The sequence below is a fragment of the Thunnus maccoyii genome, chromosome 15, assembly GCF_910596095.1.
Source record: "Thunnus maccoyii chromosome 15, fThuMac1.1, whole genome shotgun sequence".
NCBI lineage: Eukaryota > Metazoa > Chordata > Actinopteri > Scombriformes > Scombridae > Thunnus > Thunnus maccoyii.
In genome coordinates this window covers 10,230,910-10,258,005 of record NC_056547.1, presented here as the reverse complement: position 1 = coordinate 10,258,005, position 27,096 = coordinate 10,230,910, and the positions used below count along the sequence as shown (strand labels likewise).

General features: G+C 41.4%; 1 protein-coding gene across 5 annotated transcripts; it reads right to left on the bottom strand.

Moving 5' to 3' along the window:
* Nucleotides 1-5,661: 5,661 nt before the first annotated feature.
* ago4 (argonaute RISC component 4) lies at nucleotides 5,662-25,903 on the bottom strand. 5 transcript variants are annotated; one of them, XM_042436244.1, is made up of 19 exons: nucleotides 25,676-25,903; nucleotides 18,556-18,727; nucleotides 18,315-18,435; nucleotides 16,652-16,833; nucleotides 15,790-15,926; nucleotides 14,943-15,077; nucleotides 14,056-14,143; nucleotides 13,815-13,962; nucleotides 13,578-13,697; nucleotides 13,169-13,330; nucleotides 10,843-10,991; nucleotides 10,126-10,310; nucleotides 9,822-9,981; nucleotides 9,298-9,478; nucleotides 8,283-8,426; nucleotides 7,801-7,935; nucleotides 7,596-7,697; nucleotides 6,668-6,867; nucleotides 5,662-5,853 (listed from the first exon to the last, which is right to left on the bottom strand). In XM_042436244.1, the coding sequence occupies exons 1-19, from the start codon at nucleotides 25,887-25,889 to the stop codon at nucleotides 5,745-5,747; spliced, it is 2,844 nt and encodes a 947-aa protein (XP_042292178.1). In that variant the 5' UTR covers nucleotides 25,890-25,903; the 3' UTR covers nucleotides 5,662-5,744. The 5 variants fall into 5 exon arrangements, with proteins under 5 accessions (XP_042292178.1, XP_042292179.1, XP_042292183.1 ...); XM_042436245.1 differs by having other exon boundaries at nucleotides 9,307-9,478; XM_042436249.1 differs by having other exon boundaries at nucleotides 9,307-9,478; nucleotides 10,843-10,976.
* Between the last annotated feature and the right edge of the window lie 1,193 nt (nucleotides 25,904-27,096).

The window sequence follows — 27,096 nt, the reverse complement described above, 5'->3', positions numbered from 1 at the left end:
GTCATGACAACAAGCCAGGACACAGGAAACGGGAGAGGAGAGAGGATGATACACAAAGGGGAGGCAGAGGAAGGTGACACATACCAATGATGGCTATCCAGTGTGAACGAATAAACAGACAGATGTGTGTGTGTTTACCTACATGAGCACAAGTACAATAAAGGATTGTAGAGAAATTGCACGACACTCATGTGGCCTTAAATACACAGTAAAAAAACAAATATTTTAGATTTTAACTATATTTTGTATTAATGGAGCTGAGTCTCACATAGGATGATGAAATTTTGGTCCTTTTTGGAAACACAAAAATAGTGAATTTGGAGGCCCAGTTCAACATTGCTGATTGTCGTTTCAGGCGTCGTCATCACAACAACCGCAGCAACGTGTCCTAAATTACTGGGAAAAGTCAATAATGAATTATGCTGTAAATGTTTAGCAACTAATACATTCATCAAGACTTGAATGGGAAATGTAATTAAAATATTGAATGTTTAGTCACACATAATTATGGATAAATGTGGGATATAGATCCTCAGTTGATTAATGAATTTATATAATTCTGCTTTATTTTATGCTTTGTTGAAGTAAGTTATGTTCAAATTATCTCAACATTAATGACAATACAGTACTTATATTTTAACTATGTTTAATAAATACCCCAGAGCTGCAAACTTTTTAGCAAATGCTTGCAAGTGCCATTTTAATTTAGCTGTTTTTCATACATTTGTATATTTGTTAGTTTTGTTTTAGCATTTTTAAACATTATTTTAACAACTATTTTAAAAAGTTGCCTTGTAAGGTATCAGGCAACATAATAGTTTTCAGGTTTTTTTATGGTTTAGACAAGAGGACAAAATAACTTCTGTTGTAATTAACACTGCAGGGACCAGAATCTGTTGATGTTTGCGAGAAAGTGACTGTATTGTACATACAATTTACTCTCAGAAAAGTGGACTGAGTGTACAGTTAATGTTATAAGTAGTTGTTTTGGGACTTCACAAGGTTAGACCAGGCCCTGAGCTATATCACATTCTGGCCTGTATGTTGTTGCATAGCCTGAGATCACCAGGCCTGTAGGACTGAAGCAGTGTAAAAAAGGTAAAATGAATCTTAAATCAAGCATTAACACTGCTACACACAGTAAACCAAATTTTAAATATCTTATATTTAACCTTAGGTGATAAAATAGAGCAAAACAAAAAACCCCACCATTAATGTACTTTGATACCTTATTTCCTCATTCAGCTGTTCTTAAATGACCATCTAGGTGAGGAAATGGCCACATCATACATGCTTTAGTGTGATGCATTTACCTTGGCAAAGAATGCCATCTAGTGACAAAATACATGTATATAGAAGTCTTGGTGTTGATTGTCCAACAAACTCTATGCAGTATACTGGACATAAAAGCCCCTTTCCAATAGTATTAACATACAATCAATGACGAGAACACACAATCTATATTATAGGCATAAAATACCAATTTATTACTTTGCACATTAACACAAGAATTCCCTGCAGGCTAAAAAAAAAAAAAAAAATGTATTTGAACATGTCACATAATAGCAATAACAGCGAGAGAATGGCCCTCTGCGGGGGGGGGGTCGGGGCGGAGTCGGAACATGCCCCGCCCCTTTTACGACGGTCAGAAAGGGTTCCGTTCATTCACAGAGTCGGAACGTCCAATTCTATGAATCTATTGCTATTAGACAATCACACACAGCTTCAGAGACCACTAGCAGACAAAAAAAAACAAAAAAAAACAAAAAAAAAAGAAACAGAGCAGAGCTAGAACAACCCCCAAAAAAAGGAACCAAAAAGAGGGAAAATAAAATAAAAATACACAATACACAATGTCAAATTACAAATCCGTTAAGATATAACAATATATCAAAGTGAGAGGAATTTAAAAATAATTCATGCTCTCTTTCTATCGGGGCACAGAAAGAATTATGGATCTTTTTTTAAAAAGGTTAAAAAGAGGTAATCCTGCTCCGTAGATGCCATGGGGACCCCTTCACAAAGAGGAAGTGCATTTGTGAGGGGCCAGCAGAGTTGTCATGGAGACAGGAGAGCCCCCCCCCTTCCCCCTCCCCTCCCCCACCCTCCACCCAATCCCTCCCTCCCTCCCCATCAAGAGGTGTGGCCACAGGTACAAATCAGGAACGAGGAGACAAAAATGGATGCTCGCTAGAGTAACCTCGCAAAAGAGGAGAGGGGTTCGGTTCTTTAACGGGTCCACGTTTGAAGAAAGTACCTCGTTTGAATTTGAACACGACGCAAAGAGCAGACCCCCCTCGCCTCAGAAGACAGCTTGTACCTCCCAAATTACTGACATTTGTGTAGGAATCTTTAAAATACACCTTAGAGAGACTGGACAAATATTGCTAGCCTAAAAACAGTCCCACTAAATTGATAAACATTTACCCAAAAAAGCATTTATATTTTTTTCTTTCTCATAATAAATATGATTCCAAAATGTTTTTTTCTTTTTTTTTTTTAAAAAGGACAATACTCCGGCATGCAGGCGAGCAAAGTCTACATTTTGTTACTTAAAAAGAAAATTATCTAAAGCCTACATAACTATTCCACCAAATGCACATTCCCACTGATTGATACGAGCAAATGAAATAAACAAAAAAAAAAAAAAAAACTTAAAAAAATAAAAAGTACAGAGACACGATAGCGAGAGTAGACCAACAACCACAATGAGTAGAATTATAGCTTTGTTTTTCCACATTTGAAAACTGGAACTGGGTTAATATTGCTTTGCAATGTCATGTTACAAACAAAGGGGGGGGGGGGGGGGGGGGGGGGGGTGATCATTTATCTGACTGGAGTTTCATGATCAAATATAAGATTTAAAAACATCAAATCGTTCCCACCCCCGTTAGAGATGCCAGATGAATATTTCAATCACAGCCCAGTTGGCTTGGTGAGACTAGTGCACGTGATCTGCCCCCTTTTAAAACGAGGAGTGAAACTTATTGCATGCAATGCCTGGACAACACCCTCCCAAACCCCCCCCGCCCCTACCCCCACCCTCCACCCACCCCCCCCTTCCCCCACGAGCCCTGCTGCCTTCTCCACTTCCTGCCTCTCTGCTCTCGGCCAACGCCCACGCCTTCAACAGGCAGGTGCTCAAACTCATTCATAGTAAACCTGCTGCTTTACGGGTGGTTTATTACAAAAGGGTTTTCACTGAGCTGTCCCCCCCTGATGAGGCGTGCACGTCGACTGTTTCTCCGAACCCTCCCTTCCTACATCATCATTATTCAATCACAACACCAGGGGGCGCCACTTGTTGCAACTGCCACCACAGCACATCCCGGTGATGTTACTACAGTGTCCATGGTAACAGCTTGCTGAGTGTTTGTATGCGGGGGTCCCAGGGCAGTGCTTATGCTTATTGTCAATTCATTTAATCCAGTGTTAAAAATGCATAAAAATATGAAAACACTGTTAAATAGTAGAGACTTTAAGATGGGTATACTTCAAATACACACAGAGTAATAGAAACCATTTTTTAAAAAGTCTAAAAATTCAACTCATTGCCTATCGCAAACCGTTTTTTTAAACAAATCCCTTAATCTAGGTTCACTCTGATTACAATCCCTGATTGTCTCCATCTATCTGATCAAAAAAACCAACTGATACCAGCTGAGTGATGCACAGCGGTAGATCTGTTTCACCAGTCGGGAGTGCTACACAATACCTCGAATCTCCCTCTAACCTTTACTCGAAATCAGAACCTACAGAGGAAGCATGAATTCATCCATCCTAGGGGGCTTAAGTCTTCTCACCGTTAGCCAAAATGCTACAAAAAAACTCCAACCCAAAGCTCTACCCCTTTTAACCTGCAGCTCAACAACTGAAGTCTATTCCTGAATTCGCACTAGTAACTATATAACTGGCTTTGCTGCCAACCTTTAAAATTTCATCACAATAGTAACAACATTGACAACAACAATAACAACAACAACATCAATGGTAAACTACTAATTCTAAACAACAGGTTTTTTTTTTTTTTAAGATAACCACAAAACATCTTATATTAAACTTTTACAAATCTGCTTTGTTGATTCGTTATGTATAAATGCATAAAGGTAAGAGAGATTGAGAGTGCCCTCTGTTGCTTGCCTAGCGTCCCGGGTCAGTGCAATGAATTGGCCACTATTAGCAAAGGAGACCTCAAAAGACTACGTTGGTTTCCGGCCCGTGAAACTACCTAACGAAGAAAAAAAAAAAAAAAAAAAAAAAAAGGAAAAGCAACGTTCAACAGTGTTCTCATATAATCTTTCAGATAATCAGGTCCAAAGAAAAATAAGATTCTGCTTTTCACACAGAAAGCGAGGCGGATAAGACCAAACTCTTGTGTTTAATGCCGTCAAGCCGTTCAACAGGTCCCAATGCTGAGCCAGTCACAGGCCAGACCACGGTTACTACTGCTACACAGTCAGACCTGGCTACGCTCACTACTTGAAATGGATTAAGTTACTTCCTGGGATTCGATGATCTTTTGAAGCGCAAAGAAACAGCTGGCTCCCAATGGTGCGAATCCCACTACGACCTTAAAAATGTTACTTAAATCATTTCAATTAATGAAGCGACCCAGGACTGCTACAAATACCCACACCGGCCCTCTGTGAGGCCTGTTTTAAGTCATATGTCTCAAAGTTGCTCTATAGATGTAAATATATGTTTATATGTACTGTATGTGTGAATATAAAAACAACAAATCTGAGGAATTTACAGCAGTTATCTCCTTGATTTCCCTTTACAATTCAGTGGCCTGCCATGAAACACACACATGCACGCACAAACACACACTCACAAACAGCAGTACATGTACGTATATACAGAGATGCACACACACTTACACGCATACAGACTTGCGTAATCGTTGCCAAGATGGGAGGAAAGTAGTAATGGGCATGGACACCCAGATCACCTCGCTTGTAAAAGACCGTGAAGGAGAAAAAGTTAAAACACACGCTCATAAAAAGGAAAAAATATATATATCATTCTCAAAAGGTCGACTCCCCTCCGTCTCTTCATGTAGAGTTCCCTCCCCGCCACCCGATAAACCCAAGACCTTGTGACAGATTTTGCCCCAAAAGGGCGTTGAGGTAAAAGTAGATAAGAGTCCTGCTTAGCTGGGAGAGCTAAAGAGCTGCGCTGACACAGACTGTGCCAATCCACTCCCTTGCTCAGTGTATCTTAAAAACACAAGAGTGCAGACATTCAAATAGAAAAAACAAAAACAAACACAAAATAATGGCTCAACTTGTAGTATGTGTGTATGGTTTGTTTTTGTTTTTTCGTTGTTGGTTTTTTTTTTTGTTTTTTTGTTTTTTTCTTCTGTGCATTGGAAACCCCTCGGGGGGGGGGGGGTTTCGCAGTGCTGGATTGCTGGTTAGAACAACGGCTCGATTGGGAACGCTGGTTGTTGGAGCTTGTTCCGTGAAGTAAAAGCTGCTGGACATCGGGACACAGCAGATTCCCCTGTCCAAGAGCCGCTTTGGTGCAGATTCAGAAAATGTAGAGTGAGTTATGAAGAGAAAGAGACAGACTACAAAGAGAGAAAGATATGGGAGAAGAAGAGAGAGAGAGAGAAAGAGAAAGAGAGAGAGAGAGAGAGAGAGAGAGACTGGCAAATAAAAAGATTTAAAAAAAAAAAAAAAAAAAAAAAAAAAAAAGACAGGAGGGAGTCCGCGGGTGGACTGGCTGACGTGCTCGCTAGCTCAGGCGAAGTACATGGTGTGCTGGGTATCATAATGGATCTGAACTGCCTTGGCCAACGCCTGGGGGTCCCGGCCGTTACTCTGGCCCGACACATGGCTGCCTTCAGCGCTGTAAGACAGAGATAGGGAGGGATTTAATTTGACTTTTTCCAGGAATTGTGTTAGCGCAACAAAAACACAGGAAATACAGGGATGGAAATAAGAAGCAGGAGCTGGTAGGTAAGTAGGTACGTGGCTTTCTGTCCGGTCTTTACATTGACTGCGGTGAGTAAATCATGTTTTAAAGCAAAGGTTACATTCTTTGCAGAGACAATAAAGACAAGAGGATGTAAAAAAGACACACAAGTCTGCTTTAAGATACATTTTAGAAAGTCAAATTATGTGTCTTCTTTGAGGAACGTTGCTACAAGTACAAGCCCTGCCCTAAAGACTTGAGGTTCCTTGCAGTGCGATTGTACCTCTCTGAAGCACATGTAATGTTTTAGCAGTCAAAACTTAAATATTATAACTAATTCTTAAGTTTAAAGGAAGCCAGTGAGGAGAGGTTTAAACAGGTATAAGCTTGGATCTATATTTTAAACACCTAGTCTCTGGCCCTGTAGTAAACGCCTCATATCAACAGCATAACAGCCACAAGTTACCAAAGTTGCAACAATATCATCAGCAGAGTTGCATGTCCTGCAGTCACAAGAACAGTCACAGTATGTGACGCATAACTGAAGACGAGCCAAAATTAGAAATGATACCAAAATTGGTCTTGTGGTAAAACCATAATTATCTTCTCAGTGTAGGCGTTTTAAATGCTGTTAAACATTGCACAGATGAATTAACCCTCTAAAGTTTAATCCAACTCAGACACAGTCACATCTGAGCTAATTCTCTTTCTAGAGCTGGAAACAAAGAGATACGCAGGTCCGCCTCACCTGTCATGGTCTTTGTCCACCAGGTGGTAGCGGGCGCGGAAAGCCACTAGTCTGGCGTAGTAGGCCGGTGCTGGGATGGAGACGGAGCGCGTGCAGCGGACGTAGGTGTGGCACAGCTGGTAGGTGAGGAGCTGCAGCTCATCGGCCGTGAAACAGTTGTCGTCCCACAGGACGTGGTAATGGGAGGGACGGCTGGTTCCCTGAGGGCAGATGGGACGTAACATGTAAGATATCAATGCTTCATGGATAATTTCATGTAATATGTTAACTTCACAGTTCTTTTGCAATGAGATTGTGATAAAAGCGCATTATTTGGCATAGAAAAACCTTCTTTTTCTTTTCCAGAACTGGACCCACACTGTGATTCTTCTCAGATAAATGCCTGTACACACTGTGCAGCATCAAACTAGGAAGCGAGTGAGCCAACAGAGCAGTTCGTAGTGACTGCTGCGATGTGCCTGTCTGAGGCCATGTTTTACTGCTATGTTTTAAATTTACAAGGGATCAGTGTTTCATACTTTAACGATTGTGGGTAATGTATTACTTTGAATTTCAGCCAAACGATGTGATGGGTCAAAGAAGCATCCCAATCATGCAGTTTATTCTCATTAAGCATCATAACTCTTATGGTAACTGCAGAGCTAAACAGCCGTACCTTTGGGAACATTTTTCACTGCAATTATAGGTTTTAACCATAAGTTTGTATTTCATTTAAATGTGCTGAATCTATACTCCAATTCAAAGCTAAAAAAGAATGAATCTGAATGAGACCAGTTTTATTCTGGTTGTTGAATTTGTCATCATTTTGGTAATGTACCTGTTGTGTGAGAGCTGATTTTTTTTTTTTAAATCAAATTGAAACATTTAATTTGTCGCACAGCTTTTGTGAAAATCTGTAAACCTCAGCGTGTGAGCTTCTAACCCTCACCTGGATCCCAGCATGGCTGCACAGGTAGAAGTCGAACTCGGACGGATGTGTGATGGTGCTGTCCACCGTGGTGCCAGCTGGGACGTTACCGCTCTTCCCGACCTGCAGGGGGCGACAGACAGGTAAGACTCTGTGTTAAAAAAAAAAAAAAAAACAGAAACCCAAACAATATCACAACATTACGGCAGAGTGAACTTCTACTGACCCTCTCAGCTTTATCGGAGCAGAAGAGACGAGTGTGGTGGCGTTTCTGAACGACAATGTAGGTAATGCCCGGCCTGTAATCCTCCTCCAGACTGATACATGCCTTCCTGATTGCTATCAGCTCCGGCCATGCGACCTGAAATTACACAAAAAGACACCCATACATGAAAGGCATCTTACACAACATTTGTTCTAAATATGTTGTTTAATTGTTAAATAATTGATAAGTATATTATGTGAACCAGTGACGTGTTTCTGTAGCCATTTTCTAATGGAATTGTTTATCATAAAATAAGAGAAATAACATTTATTAGACATATTACACAAAAAAAAGTGCATCTATGACTAGTTGAAGCCACGTGAAGGCAAGTCTTGAAAAAAAATATAAATCTGCATTCCAAAATACCACAAATATGGCAGGAAAAAGCTGAACAGAGAAGCAAATAGTTGGCTAAACTTTGTAAAACACTGCCAATATCTCACCTGCTTCATCTGTCCCTCCGACACGCCGCCACGGTAATAGATGATGCGCGTGGGCTTGAAGCGTGTGGACTTGTAGAACTGGATGAGCAGCTCCCGCACCATGTTGGTCAGGTCTTGAATGACCTCCTGGCTAAAGAGCTGCTCCTGGAGAGACAATAAAATAAAAAATAGGATTTAGACTCAAATAAGAAGGAGAAAACTGTTAACAACTAGAAATACACCAACCAGTCAAGTTGCAGTTTACATACATGTCTGTCCAGACTCATAATATTTACGGTGAAGACTTTGAAGCAATTTAATAAAAAGGTATTAAGTGTGTTTTCCTTGTATGTGTTCACATGCTTGGCCAGTAAAGTTGATTCTGATAGAACACAAAGTTGTAGCTATGACAGTAAACAAAGCTTCAGATATCGATGTTACTGCAAAGCTACAATTTCTAAAACGTGGATGCTTTACACACACACACATCTTCAACTCATCAGCACACAAGATCTTTAAAATCACCACAGTTTCAAGATGTGCACCAAATTTAGTGTCATCAATTCAGTATCTGACCAAATGTGAAATATGGTCACAATCTTCCCTTCTGTTCCTGAGTTACTGCGTTGAATAATGGCCAGAAAAGTGTTTTTGCAGAACATTTTGAAGTTGACCTTCAGCCTTTTGGATATAAAAATGTCATCACTTCATCATCTTAATCCTATTAGACCTTGACCTTTGACCACCAAATTCTAAATCAGTTCATCCTTGAGTCCAAGTGGACGTTTGTGCCAAATTTGAAGAAATTCCCTCAAGGCGTTACTGAGATATCGCGTTCATGAGAGAACGAGACAAACAGACGGACTGCCTGAAAACATAACGCCTCCGGCCTTGGTTGTCAGCGGCGCGGAGGCATAAAAACTCAAGTTTAAGGGTCCATCAGACTTTGATAAGAGAGACAGAGTGAGTCCATAAAACATGTCACTTACATACAACTTACTGATAGAAATAATTGAATAACTTATGTTTGACGTACAGAAGTTACCTGGGACATGTCTTGTCGAGACGTCTGGACTCTCACTGTGGCGCAGTAACGGCTGGGGTGGCCGTCCATGCTGCCCACCACCGCCGCGATGGACGGCTTCTTCCCGTCACCTGCTGGAGGATGTGTGACATCAGCGCCCAGGAAGATGACGGGCTGCTGGAACACAGAGGGCCTGAACCGAGCGACGACCAACAAAAGAAAAGAAAAGAGAGAAAGATTTTGCATCGCAGGTCTTGTACGTCATATTTCATATTTAATTCCAAGACCAAAAACAAAAAAGATGCAAATATCATTATACTAAGTTATAAAACAGACAATATTATACCTAAAGATCCTCTGAGTTTAAGCTCCAGACAAAGCAAATGACAAGAACTGCAAAAATCATCTCATATTTCTCTGTATCATATGACTATTTGTATTCAGAAAGCATCTAACCAAGCTACAACACTCAAAGCCAAAAAAGCATTCCAGCCTCCCATCTGGACTCAAACGAGGAAACTGTATTTCATGCTGACCTCTGATGAGGCACTAGGACGTTGTTGATGCCTCCCAGCTTGGCGTTGATCTTGAGGCAGAGGTTGGAGAGGGTCTGCGGGGACGTCTTCACTACATTCTTCACTTGGACGCATTGGGTGGCCATGCCGAGGAGGGTGTCTCCCACCCGCTTCACCTCGGCTGTGGAGGAGAAGACAGAGGTCACGAAAATGAATATCACAAAAAATACTGAATGAATAACCTCTAGAGTCCAATAATTAAGTTTAAATCCATTTTCCTTTGTTCTATTCTCATCTTAAAAAGCTGAAATCATGAATTTCTTACCATAGACGGGTGTTTTGCCAGGCAGGATGACCACAATCAGCTGCAGACCTACATAAGACATCTTGAGGTGTTTGAACATGGGCTCCACACTGTCTGCACCTTGGGCGTATTTACAGAAACATGGCTGACCCTGAATGGGCATCCCAGCATCCTTTGAGATCTTTCGCAGTTGGTCAGTGAAGCTCCTATCAAAAAAAAAACATTACAAACTCATCAGAAATCAGAGACCATTTAAAAATATTTGATAAAACAAGGCGGATAAGCCTGAAATATCTTGGAATCTATCTTATAGTGGCCCTTTATGCTGCCCCTCAGTTCAGCTTCTGTCTGAAACAGGCCGTTTTTTTCCTGATTGTCCCTGTGGTCTTCTGCAGTAGTAGGATTTCACTTCTTTTTATTGTTCTTTATGCAAAACAGAAACTTCTCAAATACATCTGTACATGTTCATGCCCAAATCTGATAAGAAATATGCAAGTGGATGACGCAAACAACCCAATCTGATCCCATCACGAGGAGGACATAGAGGTAACTTTGCAAACGAAGCATTCAGAGAACTTTGACCATGTTTAACACCATAACAGTATAAATAAAAATCAGAAAAAGTAGAAGATCTACACATCCTTGCTATGTTACTTCTCCTTGTCGTGCACATTTCTGAGACAAGTCTTATCCTGAAGCCACAGCGCAACATGAAAAAGTTTGAAGTCTGTGACTCACTTGAGCAGGTCCTCTCGACACTGTTTCTGCGGAGCGAAGCAGGCCACAGCCCAGACCTTGATCTCGATGCCAGCGTAGAACTGCTTCCCTCTCATGTCCCACACGCCCTGATTGGGCGTGGCCACGGTTTTATTCTGCGGAGAGAGTCCCTACTCTCTTAGTCAACCCCCCGACTGGATGAGCCAATACAAAAGGTATTACAGCGCAAAATACATACTTTCATTTTCCTTCCATATACAGACAAACATAATGCATTAAAAGCCCATCCAGCTGTACACAGATGTTTACAGCTGAACAGACACTGTACATTGTTAGACTTGATTATTCTACACACATTTAAACCAGTTTTACTGTATTATGATTTTGCTGTGATGCATTAATGCTGCAAAGAGTGCACTGTGAGGCTTGTTTGGAAGAGACAGCCTATAAGAGATAAATTACTTTTTTTTTTCCTGACATCATGAACAGCAGACAAAAGTACTGTATCTATTCAAAGAGATATCATTAGGTGAGTGGCCCCTACTTGAAGTGTGGTTTTGAATACAATTTCAAAGGGCAGTGGCTTTCAATTAAGTTAACAAGATTCGCCAAAGGCCATTAAGAGCTTTTCCAAAACAAGTGACCACAATGACCTTCTTGAGAGCAGCGTGCCAGGAAAAGTTCAGAACTTCTCCACCTCTTTCCAAGATCGGCCACAAAAATCTTTAATTTAGGTTTCTGATTTAAAGTGTCTAGTAAATTATTACAGGTTGCTGTCAGGAATATAAAAAAAAAAAAACATCAATTACAGTGCATGTTACAGAGGAAACAGACTGTTGCTTTTCCCCGTTTCAAATGTTGTGCGTAGAGTCGCTTCATCTTTATTTCTGAGAATACTTTGATGCAACAGTATGTCAACAAACATCAGTGTGAAATGGAAAAAGCAGTCAGTCTACATTTAAGAGCATTTAACTGGAAGCCGATTGGACTCGATATCCCAGCAGGCAATGGGCCAAGCCATTCAGAGAGAGTGTAGTGTGATAGGATCTTAGGTAAATTAACCAATATATAGTTCAGGCAGCCAATAGAGGGATTTACGCCTGGCTTTGGCACCTGAGAGGCATTTTTCAAGCAGCAATCTGCTTTACAACAGTGAAAGGACAACTGTAAATAAAAAAAGGGGAAAACTGTCCAAAAACACTAAACCAGTTTCCCCACAGGGATCATTAACGTTTCATCTCATCTACGCAGAAATCGTTGAACGCCGCCTCTAGATTGGCGGCTTGTTGTAGTATTTATATCGACCTTTTCATTTACAGTTGGGAGAGAAATTCTAATTCACACTCCACGGGCTTTAAAACAGTAAATGAATCTTTTAAAGCGATTGCACATTAATGCCGGGTGACTGCGAGTCTTATCGTCTTCCTGTTGGCAGCACATCCGTTTTTCCCCCCTTGCACACAATCCTTGAATCCCAATTCAGCCTCTCACACCTCACAACCGAGCTGTGATGTAGGTGTCAAAGGTCTGTACTGTTGTTTTTTTAAAAATATATTATATTTACATCTGTCTTTTGCATGTATTATCTAATCTTCTTAGTTCTTTCCATATTACGGCTATAGTCGCCTTAATGGCTGATTTGAGATTCAGTGGGTGAATCTCAGCAGTCCACGATGATTATCCCCTTATCTCCTTCCCTCCACTTCCACAGACACTGGTGAATGCAAAAGGTTAATCTCCAAGCCCTTGTCTATAAGCATTATGATATTTACATACTTAAAAGCTGTTTCAGTGGAGGGAAAAAAAAAAAAAAAAGAGTATTTGAAATGATAAGATATGCACATTTAAGAGACTGCTGAGATGCACCAAAGGATTATAACACAGGGATAGTTCAGGGTCTGCTCGAATCAAAATCTGGTCTGAATTAATTAATTTAAAAAGTTAAATATGCAATTTTTACACCGACTAACTTTTATACTAATGATTATTTTCATTATCAGATGTCTTGTTTTGACCAATCAAATATAAAATTCACATCTGAGAAGCTGCAACCAGCAAATGCTTTGCATTTTTCCTTTAAAAAATTACTAAAATGATTACTCGATGATCAAAATAGTTGATTAATTTTCTGTCAATCTACTGATCGACTACATCGTTTCAATCAGCAGCCCCTTTATTCATTTCAATGGCTCTAAAATCAATCAAAATGTAAATCAATTATGATCAAAAACCAGATTGTCTCATTCTTCTGCAAACCTGGAACGACCCCCGATGTCCCCACCATTCACTCTGATGCCCCCCACCCCCGCCCCCCCCCTGTGCGTTGTAGCCCCTGCTCAGTACTCACCCTGCCACAGTCCCTCCCTGTGTCTGTACTCACCCGGCCCCCATACTGTAGCATGGGTGCTGGGAGGACACGCCCCGTCACCTCCGTCATGTCATTGTGCACCACAATGCCAAATTCCTTCAGGTAAGGGTCCGGCCCCCCGACCATGCTGTTGCTTTTGACCTTGGTTACAAAAATAAAAGAAAAACGGGGGGGGAGAGAAAGATTAGGAATTGATGATGGATGTAGGAGAACAAAACAGGATCTTAGAAGTTTCTCATATTCAGCGTTTACAGGAGTCACTGAGATCAAACGCAGTGGCTCCGGCTGAAAAACTACAGATAGCTGGAGAAAAATAAACCGAATGCCAGCTGCTGCTCCGGTTGCTGGTCTCACTCCCACCCCGAGAGGGGAAACAAACATCACTCACCAGTCTGCTGATCTCTTCTTGTCTGTCGGGGGCCGAGCGTGCCGTAGCTTTGATCATGGTGGATGTCTGGTTGTCTGTTAGTTTCTTGATACAGCGCTGGCCTGCTACTATGTTACACACCTACAAGGAAACGTGTCATTAATTAAACAAAAAGACACCGAGATAAGAGGAACAACAGCAGGGAAAAGGTCGCCATTGGTGATGGAAGACTAATTATGATATTTAACCATTTCTCACCTCCAAGGGAAGGTAGGTGTGCTTCTGTTCCTGTCCTACTTGCAGACAGGGTAAATGTGGATACTTGAGCTGCAGATTGTACTTCTGCTTGAAATACTGAGCTACTGTGCACTCCATGGCTTGGCCGTTCTCAAGCTGTAATGGGAACCTGTGAATGAAAAAAAACGTGGGCGACAGAAATCCACATCAGTAAAAGTAAAACAAAAAAAATTACAGGAAGGGTAATATATGACTAACTTACGTTTGGTGGCTGGCAGGTCGGCGCGTGACGTTGCACACACGATATTTTCTCTTCATCTGGCCGCAGTGTGTGACCTCAACTTTCAAGCCTGTTAAAAAACACACAAGAAGAAGAAGAAAAAAAAAAGATTGTTACACAATGTGAAGGAGTATTTTTTAGATCTTTCGACTGTGCTGGCTTGGAATCGCAGCGTGTTGTTCCTCTGCAGGCGTCTTGAGGCAATAAGGAAGATACATACTGACAGCGAGGCTAACTGCATACAGCTCTCTGCAGTTTCTCTTTAGATATTTGTCACAATACAGCTTATAAAACAAACCAAAAAGGGAGAATGGGGAGAGAGAGTTGACAAGTGTCTGGCACAGAAAATATGCAGCTGAAATTCCACACGGTCCAAGTATCTGATTCAGAATTACAAGAAATCTGAAAAATGTCAGTTACTCCCTGCGAGGTTATTTGGCGACTCTTTGTGTAGTTAAGTGAAGAAAAACAGAAACCAGATTTGCTTGAAATTTAAAAAAAAAAAGCGTTAAAAATATTTCTGTGATGAATAAAAACTGTTTTGTTGAAGAAGATCCGATGTGAATGCTTGTGTGATGGGACGCATTTCTGCCTACGGTAGTTTCTGTTCAAAAGGCAGAAACACACACACACACACGAGGTGTTTCATCACTGTTGCAGGTTAAGCAGTGCGTGTGTGTGTGTTTTGTGATACAGCATGTGTGGGTGTGTAGTTTCTTTAGTTCTTACACCCTGCTTAAAAACAAACATTCCCACACCCTACATGTAATCTCTCTAAACAGTGGGTCATTAAAAAGGTAGTGTATATAACGTCTATTAAAACTGGTCATTCAAAGCCATTTCGTAGCTGTCAAAATATATTTGCTTACCTCTTATTTCCTTAGTGAATTTGACACGCTGCGAGTCCGTCAGCGGTTTGGTTTGTTCGTTGATGTTCTGTATATCTAGCACCTCGCACATGAACTCTATCACAGGCTGAGCACGGTAGAAAGCGGTGGCCGACACTGCGGGGGTAGAAGAGAGACGTTATCCGTCAAATCCACCGGAAAAACTATTAATGCATGACATATCACGATAAGATGTCTGGCCGAAACTAGAAGAGGGGAGAGGGAATGTAGCGCTGATGTATACGGAGGCTTACAGGTGACTTAAAACACCTTCTTGCCGCCATATTGGAGGTCCTCACAGCTACAAACTGTTGGCTTTCTTTTTAAGAGTTTGACTTGGTCTCCTAAATATAACTGAGTGGATTCAAGCAAATATGAAGTGAACCATCACAGTCCTGATCACACATTAGGACCCGTATTTATATGAAAACAAGAACTTCTCATGAACCAGGACAGTTAGTGATTTGGTCTCGGTGTTAAGTTGACCTCTAAACTGTCCCCTAACTGTTCACTATATAGGAACTGGTTTTACTGCTAAAATTAATTAATTAAAAAGCCAATTAATCGTTAGATAATCAACAGAAAATTAATAGCCAACTATTTTGATAACTGATAAATCGTTTTGAGTCACTTTTGGAGGGAAGCTTCTTAAATGTGAATATTTTATCCTCACAGTCAGTTAACACCTATATGAGCCAGATACAATATACAACATGTACATTCAGACACATATTATCGACGACTCTACTAAAAAGAACAGTTTAATTATTATTCAAATCTCTGACACACACACAAAGCTCCAGCGGGATCAGCTCCACTCAGGTCTTACCATCGATGTTGAGCATCATGTTCCACATGGCAGGACGGACGGACTGATGGAAACCAAACCACACCTCCCTCCCTCCGCCCAGAGGATGGTAATAGCCCTCCGGAGGGGAGAAAAACGAACGCCCCACTGGAGTGTACCTGTGTACGCAAAACACAAAAACATCAGTCACTGACAGAATCAATCGACGTGGAATCAAACCACCTCAAAAGATTATTTTTCAATAAGCAACCAGAGTGAGATTCAAACTGGTCTCCAGTTGATGCTGTAAGATATTTGGGTTCAAAGTTAAGACTTTGATGGACACTTACATGAAAGATAACTACAGCTCAAAGCATTTTTTAACCACCTTAAGAGACAAATCAGCATTTCAGGGTGTTAAATTAAGGAAATGCACCTGAAAATGTTCATTTAATTATCTGTGTTTCAAGAAATAATCTTGTAATTAGTCTATACCCACACAAAGCTACTGATACCAGAAACACAGGGTCAGAGTTTAACAAAGTGCTATTGATTCATAATGTAGTGGCTTCACAAGTTTAGTGTCATTTGATGTCACATCCAAATCGAAGTCAGCAGTTTTAAAAAAATCAAAAAACGCAGCTCTCTTTGGTTCAGTGGTCACCGTGTTGTGTTACAAAAAGCTGCTGTTAGGGAATCGATTCTATGAAAACGTATCCGTAGCGAGGCACTAAACACATCCATTATAGAGTGTAATATGATTTGATCAGGAAGACACAAGACAGCAGGAAATTAAGAAATACAGACAAATAAAAAGATGAAAAGCAATAACCCCGACACAGATGTGAAAATTATGTGGGTGGTGCGTTTGAGAAGAGGCAGACGGGGGAAGGAATATCGGTACCTCATGGAAGGCAGATGCCGTGTGATGACATCCAGAGCCTGAACGGAGTCCTCGGGGACCTCGTTAAGGTGACCCGATAGGGCTTCCAGCAGCATCTGGAGACTGACCACGGACACCCACTGCAAGGACACCTTGAACGTCTGATCCTTCCCCTCGCCAGGCAGGGTCACCTCCAGATCCACCTGCAGGAGGACGAAGAGAGGGTGAGAGGAGCGAATGATGAGTGGAGGGAAAACAGATTGAAGAGCAGGTGACAGAGACAGATAGGCAGTAAACACTCAAGGGCAGAGATAGTGAAAGACGAGAGCGACACACAAAACACCTTCAAACGCCCCCGTGAGTCAATTTGTCATAAACAAAAGTTGTCATTAAAAACATTTCATCAGTGCACGAACACAGAAGAAAACAAAGAGAGAACATATCTGCTTCAGTCTTTATGAAGAAAACATTTACATCAATCGTTTTTTAATGTTACGATTAAGGGTTTTGGCAAGCACGCAGGGGTTTTTAATCATTCGACATCCAATCCATCATGTTTACATCTGTGATCTGCTCTGTGCCAACTAAACTAAAAACATCTTTCCACTGTTAAAAAGAAAAAAAAGAAAATCTGTCAAGTTTGTGTGTCAGTTCAGACTCAACAAGCAAAGGGTTTGTTTGTTTTGTATAAACATCCAATCATCCGGACAGAAATAATACTTTCTAATGACACTCTGCATAGTTTTGGTGATGCAGTAACCAAACTATATGAATATATTTGCAAATGAAAACAGTTTATAATCAATAATTGATATTTTTAGATGTATATCCCCAGAATGATGCACTATGAATCTAGTGTTCAGAGGAAATCTCGAACTGAAGTTAAGGAAGCCATGTTTTGTATTACTTGCAAATGATATTTCCACGATTTTATTTATTGAAATAATGTAATTTTTTTCCTTCCATTTGTGAATTGATGTAAACTCAATATCCTGAGCAATTACTTCTGGATCTATTATAGTTAATCAGATGATTGTGATTAGCTGTGATAGGAGGAAGGAGTCTAGTCTAGATTGTACTGGAGCATCAGCACAGTCTCTGATGTTTGTTTTGTTTTGTTTGTGAGAATAAAAATCAGACAAATAAAGACGACGGGATCGGCTGCAGCATTGTGACTCGGACTGTTTCACATGTCGAGTCGAAGAAGCGGAGCCTCGTTAAGGTGACGCAGTTTAAAAAGAAGTTTAAAAAAAAAAAACCACGACACCCAGGATGCAATTAAGTTTTAGTTACGGGTCGTATTATAGAATATAAAAGATCTAATCGATGTCTGGTGGGGATCTCGCTTAAGAGGTTTCACCAGAAATGCCAGCAGTGGTATCTCATTTTCTGTCCAGATTTTCCAAATTGATCTGGAATTCGAGGCGGCAACCATCCACTTACAAACCCACAAACATGGAGTCTGCCAGCTCAGCCTAATCCACTAAACCATTTCACATGCATGCCTCCTTCCTCCTAAAATATGAACAAACCGCTGCGTTGATGCTCTTAAATGCCAACCACGTCTCGCTTTATGGAGCCTTAGAGTTACTTCGATTTTTTTTCCTAAACATGACAAGACACTCAAACGCGTCTGCGTACGTGCTCACGGACACAGAGGTGGAGTGTTTTTCGAGATACCGACCCTGTCTCTCCCGATCGGCAGTGGGTGCGCTGTGTACATGTTCCTCTTCCCGTCGTAGCCGGGCTGTCGGTCTCCGAAGATCTGCATCTTGAAGTGCCGCACCATGGTGTCCACCACCTCCCTAAAAACGACAGAGACGACAGGGGCGTTGAGTCACAAACACGCTCGAAGCGATAGCATAATCATTCAACCACAAATATCATTTAGAGTCCGTCCAAACTTCAAACGTCGGCGGGTTTACCTGTTGACCCTCCGCGGCCGTTTCTCAGGCTTGATGTCGATATCATAGTGATAGACATCAATCTTGGGAATCTGCACCTGGAAGTGGTTGGCGAGGAGCCGGATGGGTTTCCCCACAGTGCCGAGGCCGGGACGCCGCGGAGGCTGAAACAGAGAGGTAGGGGCGGGCGGGCCTGGAGAGAGCAGAGAGAACAGTGAGTGCTTTGCAATGTCGTCATATCACAACAGTTACTTATTGATTCTCCACAGGGGAGTCATTCATTAGCATTTATCTTATGGGCTTTTATGGATATTGCAAATCAATATGTGAGAACTTTGGTAAGAATATCTAACTTTCTTCATATTAGAGAGTGAATTCATACATTTCGTAGTTTCCATGTGTCACTGCGGCTGAATTCACTAGTAGTCTTGTAAGAAAAACAATCTTTCTGCCTTCAAAACTAGTAAAGCTTCAAACAAAAACATGTGAGCGTTTAATTTGAATGCATTGAACAAAGGTGGCGACTGTGAGATCCTGTGCGTTTATCTTCCCGTTAAACGCCAAATTCGAAGGATGAATGCGCGCGGCGTAACGCCAAGCTCGTTGCAAACTATCTCATCAGTGACACCTGCTTGAATGCACTGAAATGGCCTCACAGAACCCACGGCTGCACACACAAACACGGTTTGATTGATCCGTAACTCTGGCCCCTGACCTACATGGGTCAACAAGAGGCCGGCGAAACAATGACCTCCAATTATCCTTCGGCCCGCCCCCCCACCCACCCCCTACCCCCCAGCTCCACCCAGACACACAAGGGCGCCCACCCCACACGCCGAGACAAAGACCCAGCTCCTCTCAGACAGACAGCAGCAGGGCCATATGGAGGGGTGCCACGCAGAGTCTGGGATTACCGTTACATACAGTACACGCCACACTCACTCACACTCACACACACACACTCATACATACAGGACTCCTACATGCAACCCACCTAACTCAGGTACCACTTGAGTCTTACATTGTAGCATAAAAAACACTGCAGGCAAAGGAGGAGCACAATGTCCACAATGCTTTAGTCATCAGTTAAAAACAGCACGTACGTTTAATTAAGACCGCAGGCCTCTTTTAGCTACAGCCAACCTGATAATGACTCATCCGTCTCACACAGCAATACTACTCATTTACATTAACATGGAACGAAGGTGATGTCTGCTCTAAGCGACATTAATAAAAAATAATAATAATAATAATAGAGTGTTGGTGGTATTGAAGGAGGTTGGAGGAGGCGGCGTAATGCTTTTGTCAACTGACAGCTAAGGGACCGCGGGGGTCCTCCTGAACTCCATGCACCCACACGCTCCAGTTAGCAAGTGAAGCGCGAGAGCACGGACAATCGGGACCCTCCCCATCGCTTCCTGAAAACACGCTTCCCCAACATGAACTCATCGAGCCCCGGTCCCCATATCACCTCCCCCCCCTTTGCTCCCAACGACCCAACTCCTCCTCCTTCTCCTCCTCCTCAATCCTACAAAACAAACCATGAGCTTGATTTAAAACATCATTCAGCTTTTTTCTAAATGATTTTGTTTATGATACAGTCTTAAATAAATAAGAGACTATTGGTTGCACGTCTGATCTTCCTTGTCACGACTTGGATTAAAATCATTTGGTGACTCACTCTACTTTGTCCTACTGGCCTTGTTACTGATGGCAACAAAAGGCACCAAATGTTCTACACTATGCTGCAAACTGGCAAGCTCGACGCCGTGTGTGTGTGTGTGTGTGTATACCTCTCGCTTTATGTGTCACAAAAGGCGATAAAGCGTTTCAAGTGTATTGAAATTCAGTCGTAATTTAAGTGCATTCGTTTTTTTTTAGCGCCGTGTGCAGAAAGCTTTACATGCAGGAAAGTGTGTTTATAACATTTTGTTCACAATGGAGTTAAATTACTACACAGTTAAGTCAACACCTCTTTGATATAAGCTTAAAAATAAACACGTTTGACCAAAGTTAAAAAAGGTAGGAGGGCTATTGTTTTGTGTGTGACATTGTACGTTGGTTTCTATTTTTTTCTTGGTCACCGGGCGAACGGACAAACACCACAGCGAGGGTTTTAGTCTGTGTGCATGAAGCACAGCGAGGTCTTCCTCTTCCACTTTCACCAAAAGCAGAGTGGTACCTATATTTAGCCTCCTCAGCTGCCACACTACCACACTTAGAAATTTGTGTGAGAGTATCAGCATGAAATGCCTGAACACATCCTTCCGCCACATGAAGTCTACTTATCGCCGTCAGTACTGCCGCCAACGACCACAACAACCATTTCTTTTGTGTTTTTTTTAATTAAAAGAGTCTTACTGGTAACGTTCAATTGTTTTGTGTCTGTTTTTATGTCTTTAATGTGTGAGTTTAAATCATGGGCGCTGACAAAAACTGCGCAGATGAGAAAAACAACAGACAGAGATCACAGATTGAGATAATATCAAAACATTAGATACAAAAAAAAGAAAAACCCAACAGAATGCATGAGTAGGAACTAGAATAACACTTGGGGTAAATGTCAGGCCAGCTCAGTAATCTGTACGGCTTCTGCAAAGAGAAAAACAAACCAACTTGGCCTACATTCATGCAAATGAGGATATTTTAGTGGACATAACGTGTCACAGGGAAAAGGTGTGTCAAGTAAATGACAGCAGGTGAGAGTATATCAATCTGATCTTCATAAATAAAAGGTTTGAGGCTCATTTAATTTGTTTCTTTCTGTTTTCCAAAGTCTTATTGTTGTTCTTAACAGAGTATTTTAATCAATTAAATTTTTCCTGCACACATATACTTAAATAATAACGAAAGAGGGGGGAGGGGTAATCATAAAGGAACGATGATGACAATGGCAAACAGTCTCTCTGTGAGTGTTTAAATAAATTACTGTGTGGAATCAGGGGAGGGGGAAAAGAAGGGAAAAGATTTGAACAGGCAAGCAGCCATAAAAAAAAAATCTAATATGAGAAAATTAATGAGAAACATCATATGACATCCGGACGATCCAACATCACGGAGTACCACTTCATCAAGAATGGAAGATACAAATGCGAAGTAATAGGCTATAGCACGTCCATCAACAAGACAGTCTTTTCAATGACTTGTATCAGTGCAAGTGTCTTTAAAATGCCTGTAAATCTAATGAACGTGTATATTTTAGTGTTCATTAAATCAATCTATCGCATTTTAACACATCCCATAAAAAAGGAGGCTGTTCATGCGTTTTTTTAAAGAACACTGGGATTGACTAACTGAACTAAAAAGTCACTTTTGTCTGACGGAATAACTTTTAAAAATGTTTTTGGATAAAAATAGATGTCGCACAAAGAGACCCTGCAGACTTGTTAAAGGTGCTACTTAAGCCTCGATTTAAAAACAACCCCATCAAGCGAGCTTCCTCCATAATTTTATGCTTCGGCTCCAAGTGAGACGGAGCTGCATCTACTTTTGAGTCACAGAGGAAGTGAAGTTAGCTTTTCCTGGCGTAGAAAATGACAGATGCACTGGAGGGAAGGGAAAAAAGAAAAGTCTTTCTGCTCTTTATGTAGCACTGTGTATGTACATCTTTCATCTCGGATCCCGATTGACCACTAACATGTGCAAAAAGAGCAACATCACACAGGACTAAGATTACCACGCTGAGTTTTCTCTTCTCTAATCTGATGTTTAAAACCCATTAGATTATACTCATATTTGTTACTCGTACACTGCAGAGCCTACTAATGTTATGCGTGTCCCTGGTAACCGCGGTGTGATCGAGCAGAGAGACAGCTGGGCTTAAAGCTAAGCGTGAGGATGATGGCTCGGCCTGGTGATGAGTCAGAGACTAACAGTACTGAGCAGGGAGCGCACTGACGCCCACACCTGCAAATCACCTGGATTAGAAAAAAAAAAAAAAAAAAAAAAAGTACTACACTGGACTGCGGAAACAACAAAAGTACTGCAAAACGCTTCCTGGTCATTCACATGATGGAAACGTCTGCTTCTTAAGAGCGGACAAGGGTGCACTTTATTTTTAACCGGTGAGTTCATGTGCAATGCTAAGCAAATATGGTTTTGTGTTGCGTTAGTTGCTAAAATTTCACCACTGGAGTGCCTGCAGTACATGTTACTAGGCTACAATCAGCCAATGGATGCATATCCTGACTAGCAGTACAGATGTTTACTGAAATAACACACACACATACACACACACACACACCGATCATTAATCATTCTAAAACTTTAACAACAACAAATGAAGCTGTTTCACTTGTTTTCCTCTAGACTTTTGCTTTTTTGGCCCTGTCCTTGTGGAGTAATATAACTCGAAATCATCATGAATTTCTTGCTTACTTTAAAACATTTTCAACTCGAGTAGGGCTCCTTTTTTCGCTCGAGTCACACCAGCCACAGCAAATCGTCATCCATTCGCTTCTGTTTACATCTTTCCAGTGTATGCATCTGCGCCAACCTTCAAGCTTGTATCTGATTAAACCACCTGCTTTACAAAACACACTCCCAAGTTTCCACTAAGTCATTACACGCAGCTTTTGGGGCCCTATCCTAAAGAATTCCAGCTACACTAAAGAAAAGGCCAAAGAGTGTTTCTGAAAAAAAAAAAAATCCTCCCAACAACTGAACCAGAAGAGGCTCTATTGTTGAGCCATAGCATGACAGGACATCCAGCTGTGGCGCAACCTCGCAAACAAGCCAATGTCACATCATCTCACTTCCTAATGCAACTACAACAACAAGCATTTTTCTAATTATATACATTTCTGATCGCAAAATACCAACAATGTGATGATTAAACAAATACATACAGAATATAAAAATTGCAATATGGAGACTAAATTCTCCAGATATTGTTGGTAACTGTCAATTAAAAAGCACCATTGTTGAATTTCTCTGCTGGTGCTGCTTGGCTGCAGAATGAAGAAAAATAGTCACTTAATACAACAGCTGAATTAGAAAATTAGCATTTTAATTGCATCAAAATAAGTACTTTTAAAAAGCTTAAACCTGCAGTGCAGAGCTTTTGTCCTCCCTTTTTTTGGCAGTGAGAGTAAATAGTGGTTACCGGGATGTAACTACAGTTCTGTGAGTACATGCATAAACGGTGGATTCATTTGTTTTGAGCGTCACAACCCCTGTTAAATGACTCGTTTTCGAATTTGATCCGTTTGGTACGATAACATTTGGGAAGTCGTGTAGAGCCGCATGATTAAATTATTTTATCCCTCAAGTTAGCAGAGGGCTAAACCGGAAGTTGGCCAGCTCTGCTCTGGTACACATGCTCTATAGACGCCCCTCAAATCTGGCAAACCAATCATTGCTGGTTGAGTTAAAAAATGCATCGCTACCGGTGCGCCAGTATGGGAATGTCACCACAGACACCAGATTAAAAAATACAGAGATTTACAAGGCGGTGATTGGCTTGATCAGTATTCTTTGAACTCATTTGGCAAAGGTTTGAATGTAACAGACTCAAGCTTTCACTTGTTTTGTAACCTTTTTTTTTTTAAACAAAGACTCACTAAAAAAAAAAATGCACCTTCAAACCAATATGGGGCTGTTGGATGCAAAACCTATAATACTGCAACACAAGTTATTATTATTAAAGTGCATAAATCATAACTGTGGCAGGCAAATCTTGATCTATGCTCCACTTAGAAAGATAAACAATCATTAAATCCCAGTCCTCTCCCAAAATGCAGCTGGAAATGATTTAATTTCATTGTGGATAAAAAACCTTTGTGGCTTGCGTGTGACAATGAGGCTGCCAGGGATCACACACACACACACACACACACACACTTAAACACACACACACCTGTGGATAGCTACACAATAGTGTTGTCTCCAAACATTCCCTAGGACCTTCACACAGCACCCTGCATCTGTTTAACATTTTCCTCCTTAAAATAAATAACACACCTAGGTTTTTCCTAATGCCACCAGCTGCCTTTAAGAGCTGTGGGCGATGTGTGTGGACATTCAGCAAGTCAACAAAAATAAAACCATAAAAGAAAGGTGGTTTGTTCTCCCTCCCTCCCTTACCTAAAGGCGCATTTCACAAACAAAAAAGAGCAACAGTTTGTAAGGAAAAATGGGAGGTAAACACGTTATTTTGCAGCTGGAGCCAACAAAAAAACCCCAAAAAACTAAGTGTTCAGGTGTGTGGCTACCTTTACCCCTGCATGCTTTGTCATTAGATCCATAAGTACCTTTGTTATCACATAGGAGATAAAATAATATGGAGCTGGCCTGCAGATGTGATCGATTAAAGCGCCATCCAGCCCTGCTGTGCTCTCACGGGCGCATGGCTGCAGCCCGAGGAGAGGCGCGTAAAGCGGTGACAAGACCCGCATAACAGTAGTCAATTAGGGGCTCACTAAAAAAAAAACACGCACGTACGCTCACTTAACGCCAGTAACATGTGTTTTTATTGGCATTCATGTTGTTTTTCCGATCCATCGCTGTCATCTCGGACGGGGGCAGCCCGAAGAAACGCGTTGTTCCCCCCCTCCTCCCCACCCCCCCCACTGCCGATGGCGATTCAAATTTAAACGGTTTAAAAAGCAGGAAGACGGTTTAATAAATGTGGGATTTTTTGCCAAATTTCGACGGTATTGTTTGTTCTCGTTACGGAAACACGGTGGTTGGTTTTTTTATAGCCATAGGAGAAACAGACCGTGAACAAACATCAACGTAAACACACCACCACGACGCGGAAGGAAAGGGAAGGAGGAAGGAAGGTCCTGATAGTTAAATCCCCACTCACACAATACCAACCCTCGACACGACGAGCTGTGCGCGCTACGGATAAATAAAACCGCGCGGACATAACTGAATAAAACGATTAAAAAACACCCTCGTTTCTCGTTCGGGCGCGAAACGTGGCTCCCCCCTCGATGTAAATAATGTCACACACGTATATACACACGGACACCACGGGCTGGGCCTCGGTTTGTTTTCCCCGTCAGCGCGTCGAGGCCTCGCTGCAGCCGCGGCCCCCAGTGAAGCGACGCATTTGCGCACACGCTCCCGACACACGGCTGGCTCTCTCCGCTCCTCACTCGTCTCTCTCAAAAAAAAAATGTCTCTTATTTCTTACCGGGTCCGAGCGCTTCCATGGCCGAGGCCTCTCTCTCCGTCTCTGTCCCGGCCTGGCGGCTCCGTACCGACGCTGAAATTGGGGGCGGTATCGCGAAGCTTAAAGTGGCTAATTTAAGAAAAGGGAATATAGATAAATGCGTGGATGACGGCTGACTGGACTGACTGACCTGAGCTACTGCTGCTGCTGGTTCTGGGGATTTGTAAGTGCGCATGCGCCAGGGGGAAGCCGTGGAGCGCGTTGTGCGCATGCGTAATTTGGTGTACCGCACTGGCAGATCAAACTTTAATGAGAGGATAGTAACAGTGGCGTAATATTTAGAGCTGCAACGATTAGTCGATCCATCGATTAGTTGATCTACAGAAAATTCACTGCCAAATATTTTGATAATTGATTAATCCTTAATTGATTTAACTTTTTTTTAAGAAAAAATGCTGAAATTCTCTGGATGCAGCCCCTAAAATGTGAATGTTTTTATGGTTTCTTTAAACCTGTGACAGTAAACTGAATATCTTTGGGTTGTGGGCAGTTGTTCAGGACAAAACAAGACATTTTAGGTTGCCTCTCAGGCTTTGGAAAACAGTGATAGACGTTTTTCACCATTTTCTAACATTTTAAAGACTAAACGACTATTTGATTAATTGAGAACATAATCAACAGATTAGTTTATATTGAAAATAATCGTTAGTTGCAGCCCTTGTAAAATTGGTCATGAATAGTATTCAGTTCCTTTGCTTAAAGATCCCCTCAAGACATGTTTTAAGACATTTAAAACAAATTGTTATTAACCTCTTACCAGGCAACCCCATTTTGGTGCGCAAGCCTGAAAATAATGAACCCAAAATAAGAAGGGTACTGTTCTTCAATCCTTTTGATTACAGACATAAGCCTGGTCTCATTTAAAATATAACTCCCATGGGTAGGAGTGTCATTTAACAGGTTAAAATGTTCCCTCATGGAAAACTCCAGAATCTATGAATACACAATTATTTTTCATTTCAAAAGTTTAACTGCTGGACGCAAGATGTCTCCTACCTCACTGAAAAGTCTAATCTCAGTGTATGTGCACTGGAGGCTTCAAGTTTCCACAGCACACTTGTGTAAGTTGCATATCGGACCACAGTTAGCTCCAAACTAGTTGTGATGTCACAAATCATTCTTGTAGGTACATGTCTTAAAATTTAAGGTGAGCATACAGATACGTTCTCCCTCCAGCAGATGAAAGTGAAAACAGCCTTCTAACGTCAAACTCTGCACAGTGAAGCTCAAACATCCAACTGGAGTTGGAACATATTTTTGAGCAGAAAGGGACTGTAAGTAAAAGTATTAATACCGCAGTGTAGAAATACTCCATTACAAGCACAAGTCCTGCATTCAAAATCAAAATTCAAAATTTAAAGTACTGAAATATTATCAGCAAA

Excerpts from the sequence above, each read along its gene's own strand:
- ago4 (XM_042436244.1), bottom strand. The coding sequence starts at position 25,889 with ATGCGCACTTACAAATCCCCAGAACCAGCAGCAGCAGTAGCTCAGGTC. Across the intron at positions 15,927-16,651 it reads CGGCATCTGCCTTCCATGAG|GTACACTCCAGTGGGGCGTT; the intron begins GTACCGATATTC and ends TTGCGTACACAG. Across the intron at positions 9,479-9,821 it reads GTCCTAGTGCCTCATCAGAG|GCCCTCTGTGTTCCAGCAGC; the intron begins GTCAGCATGAAA and ends CGCTCGGTTCAG.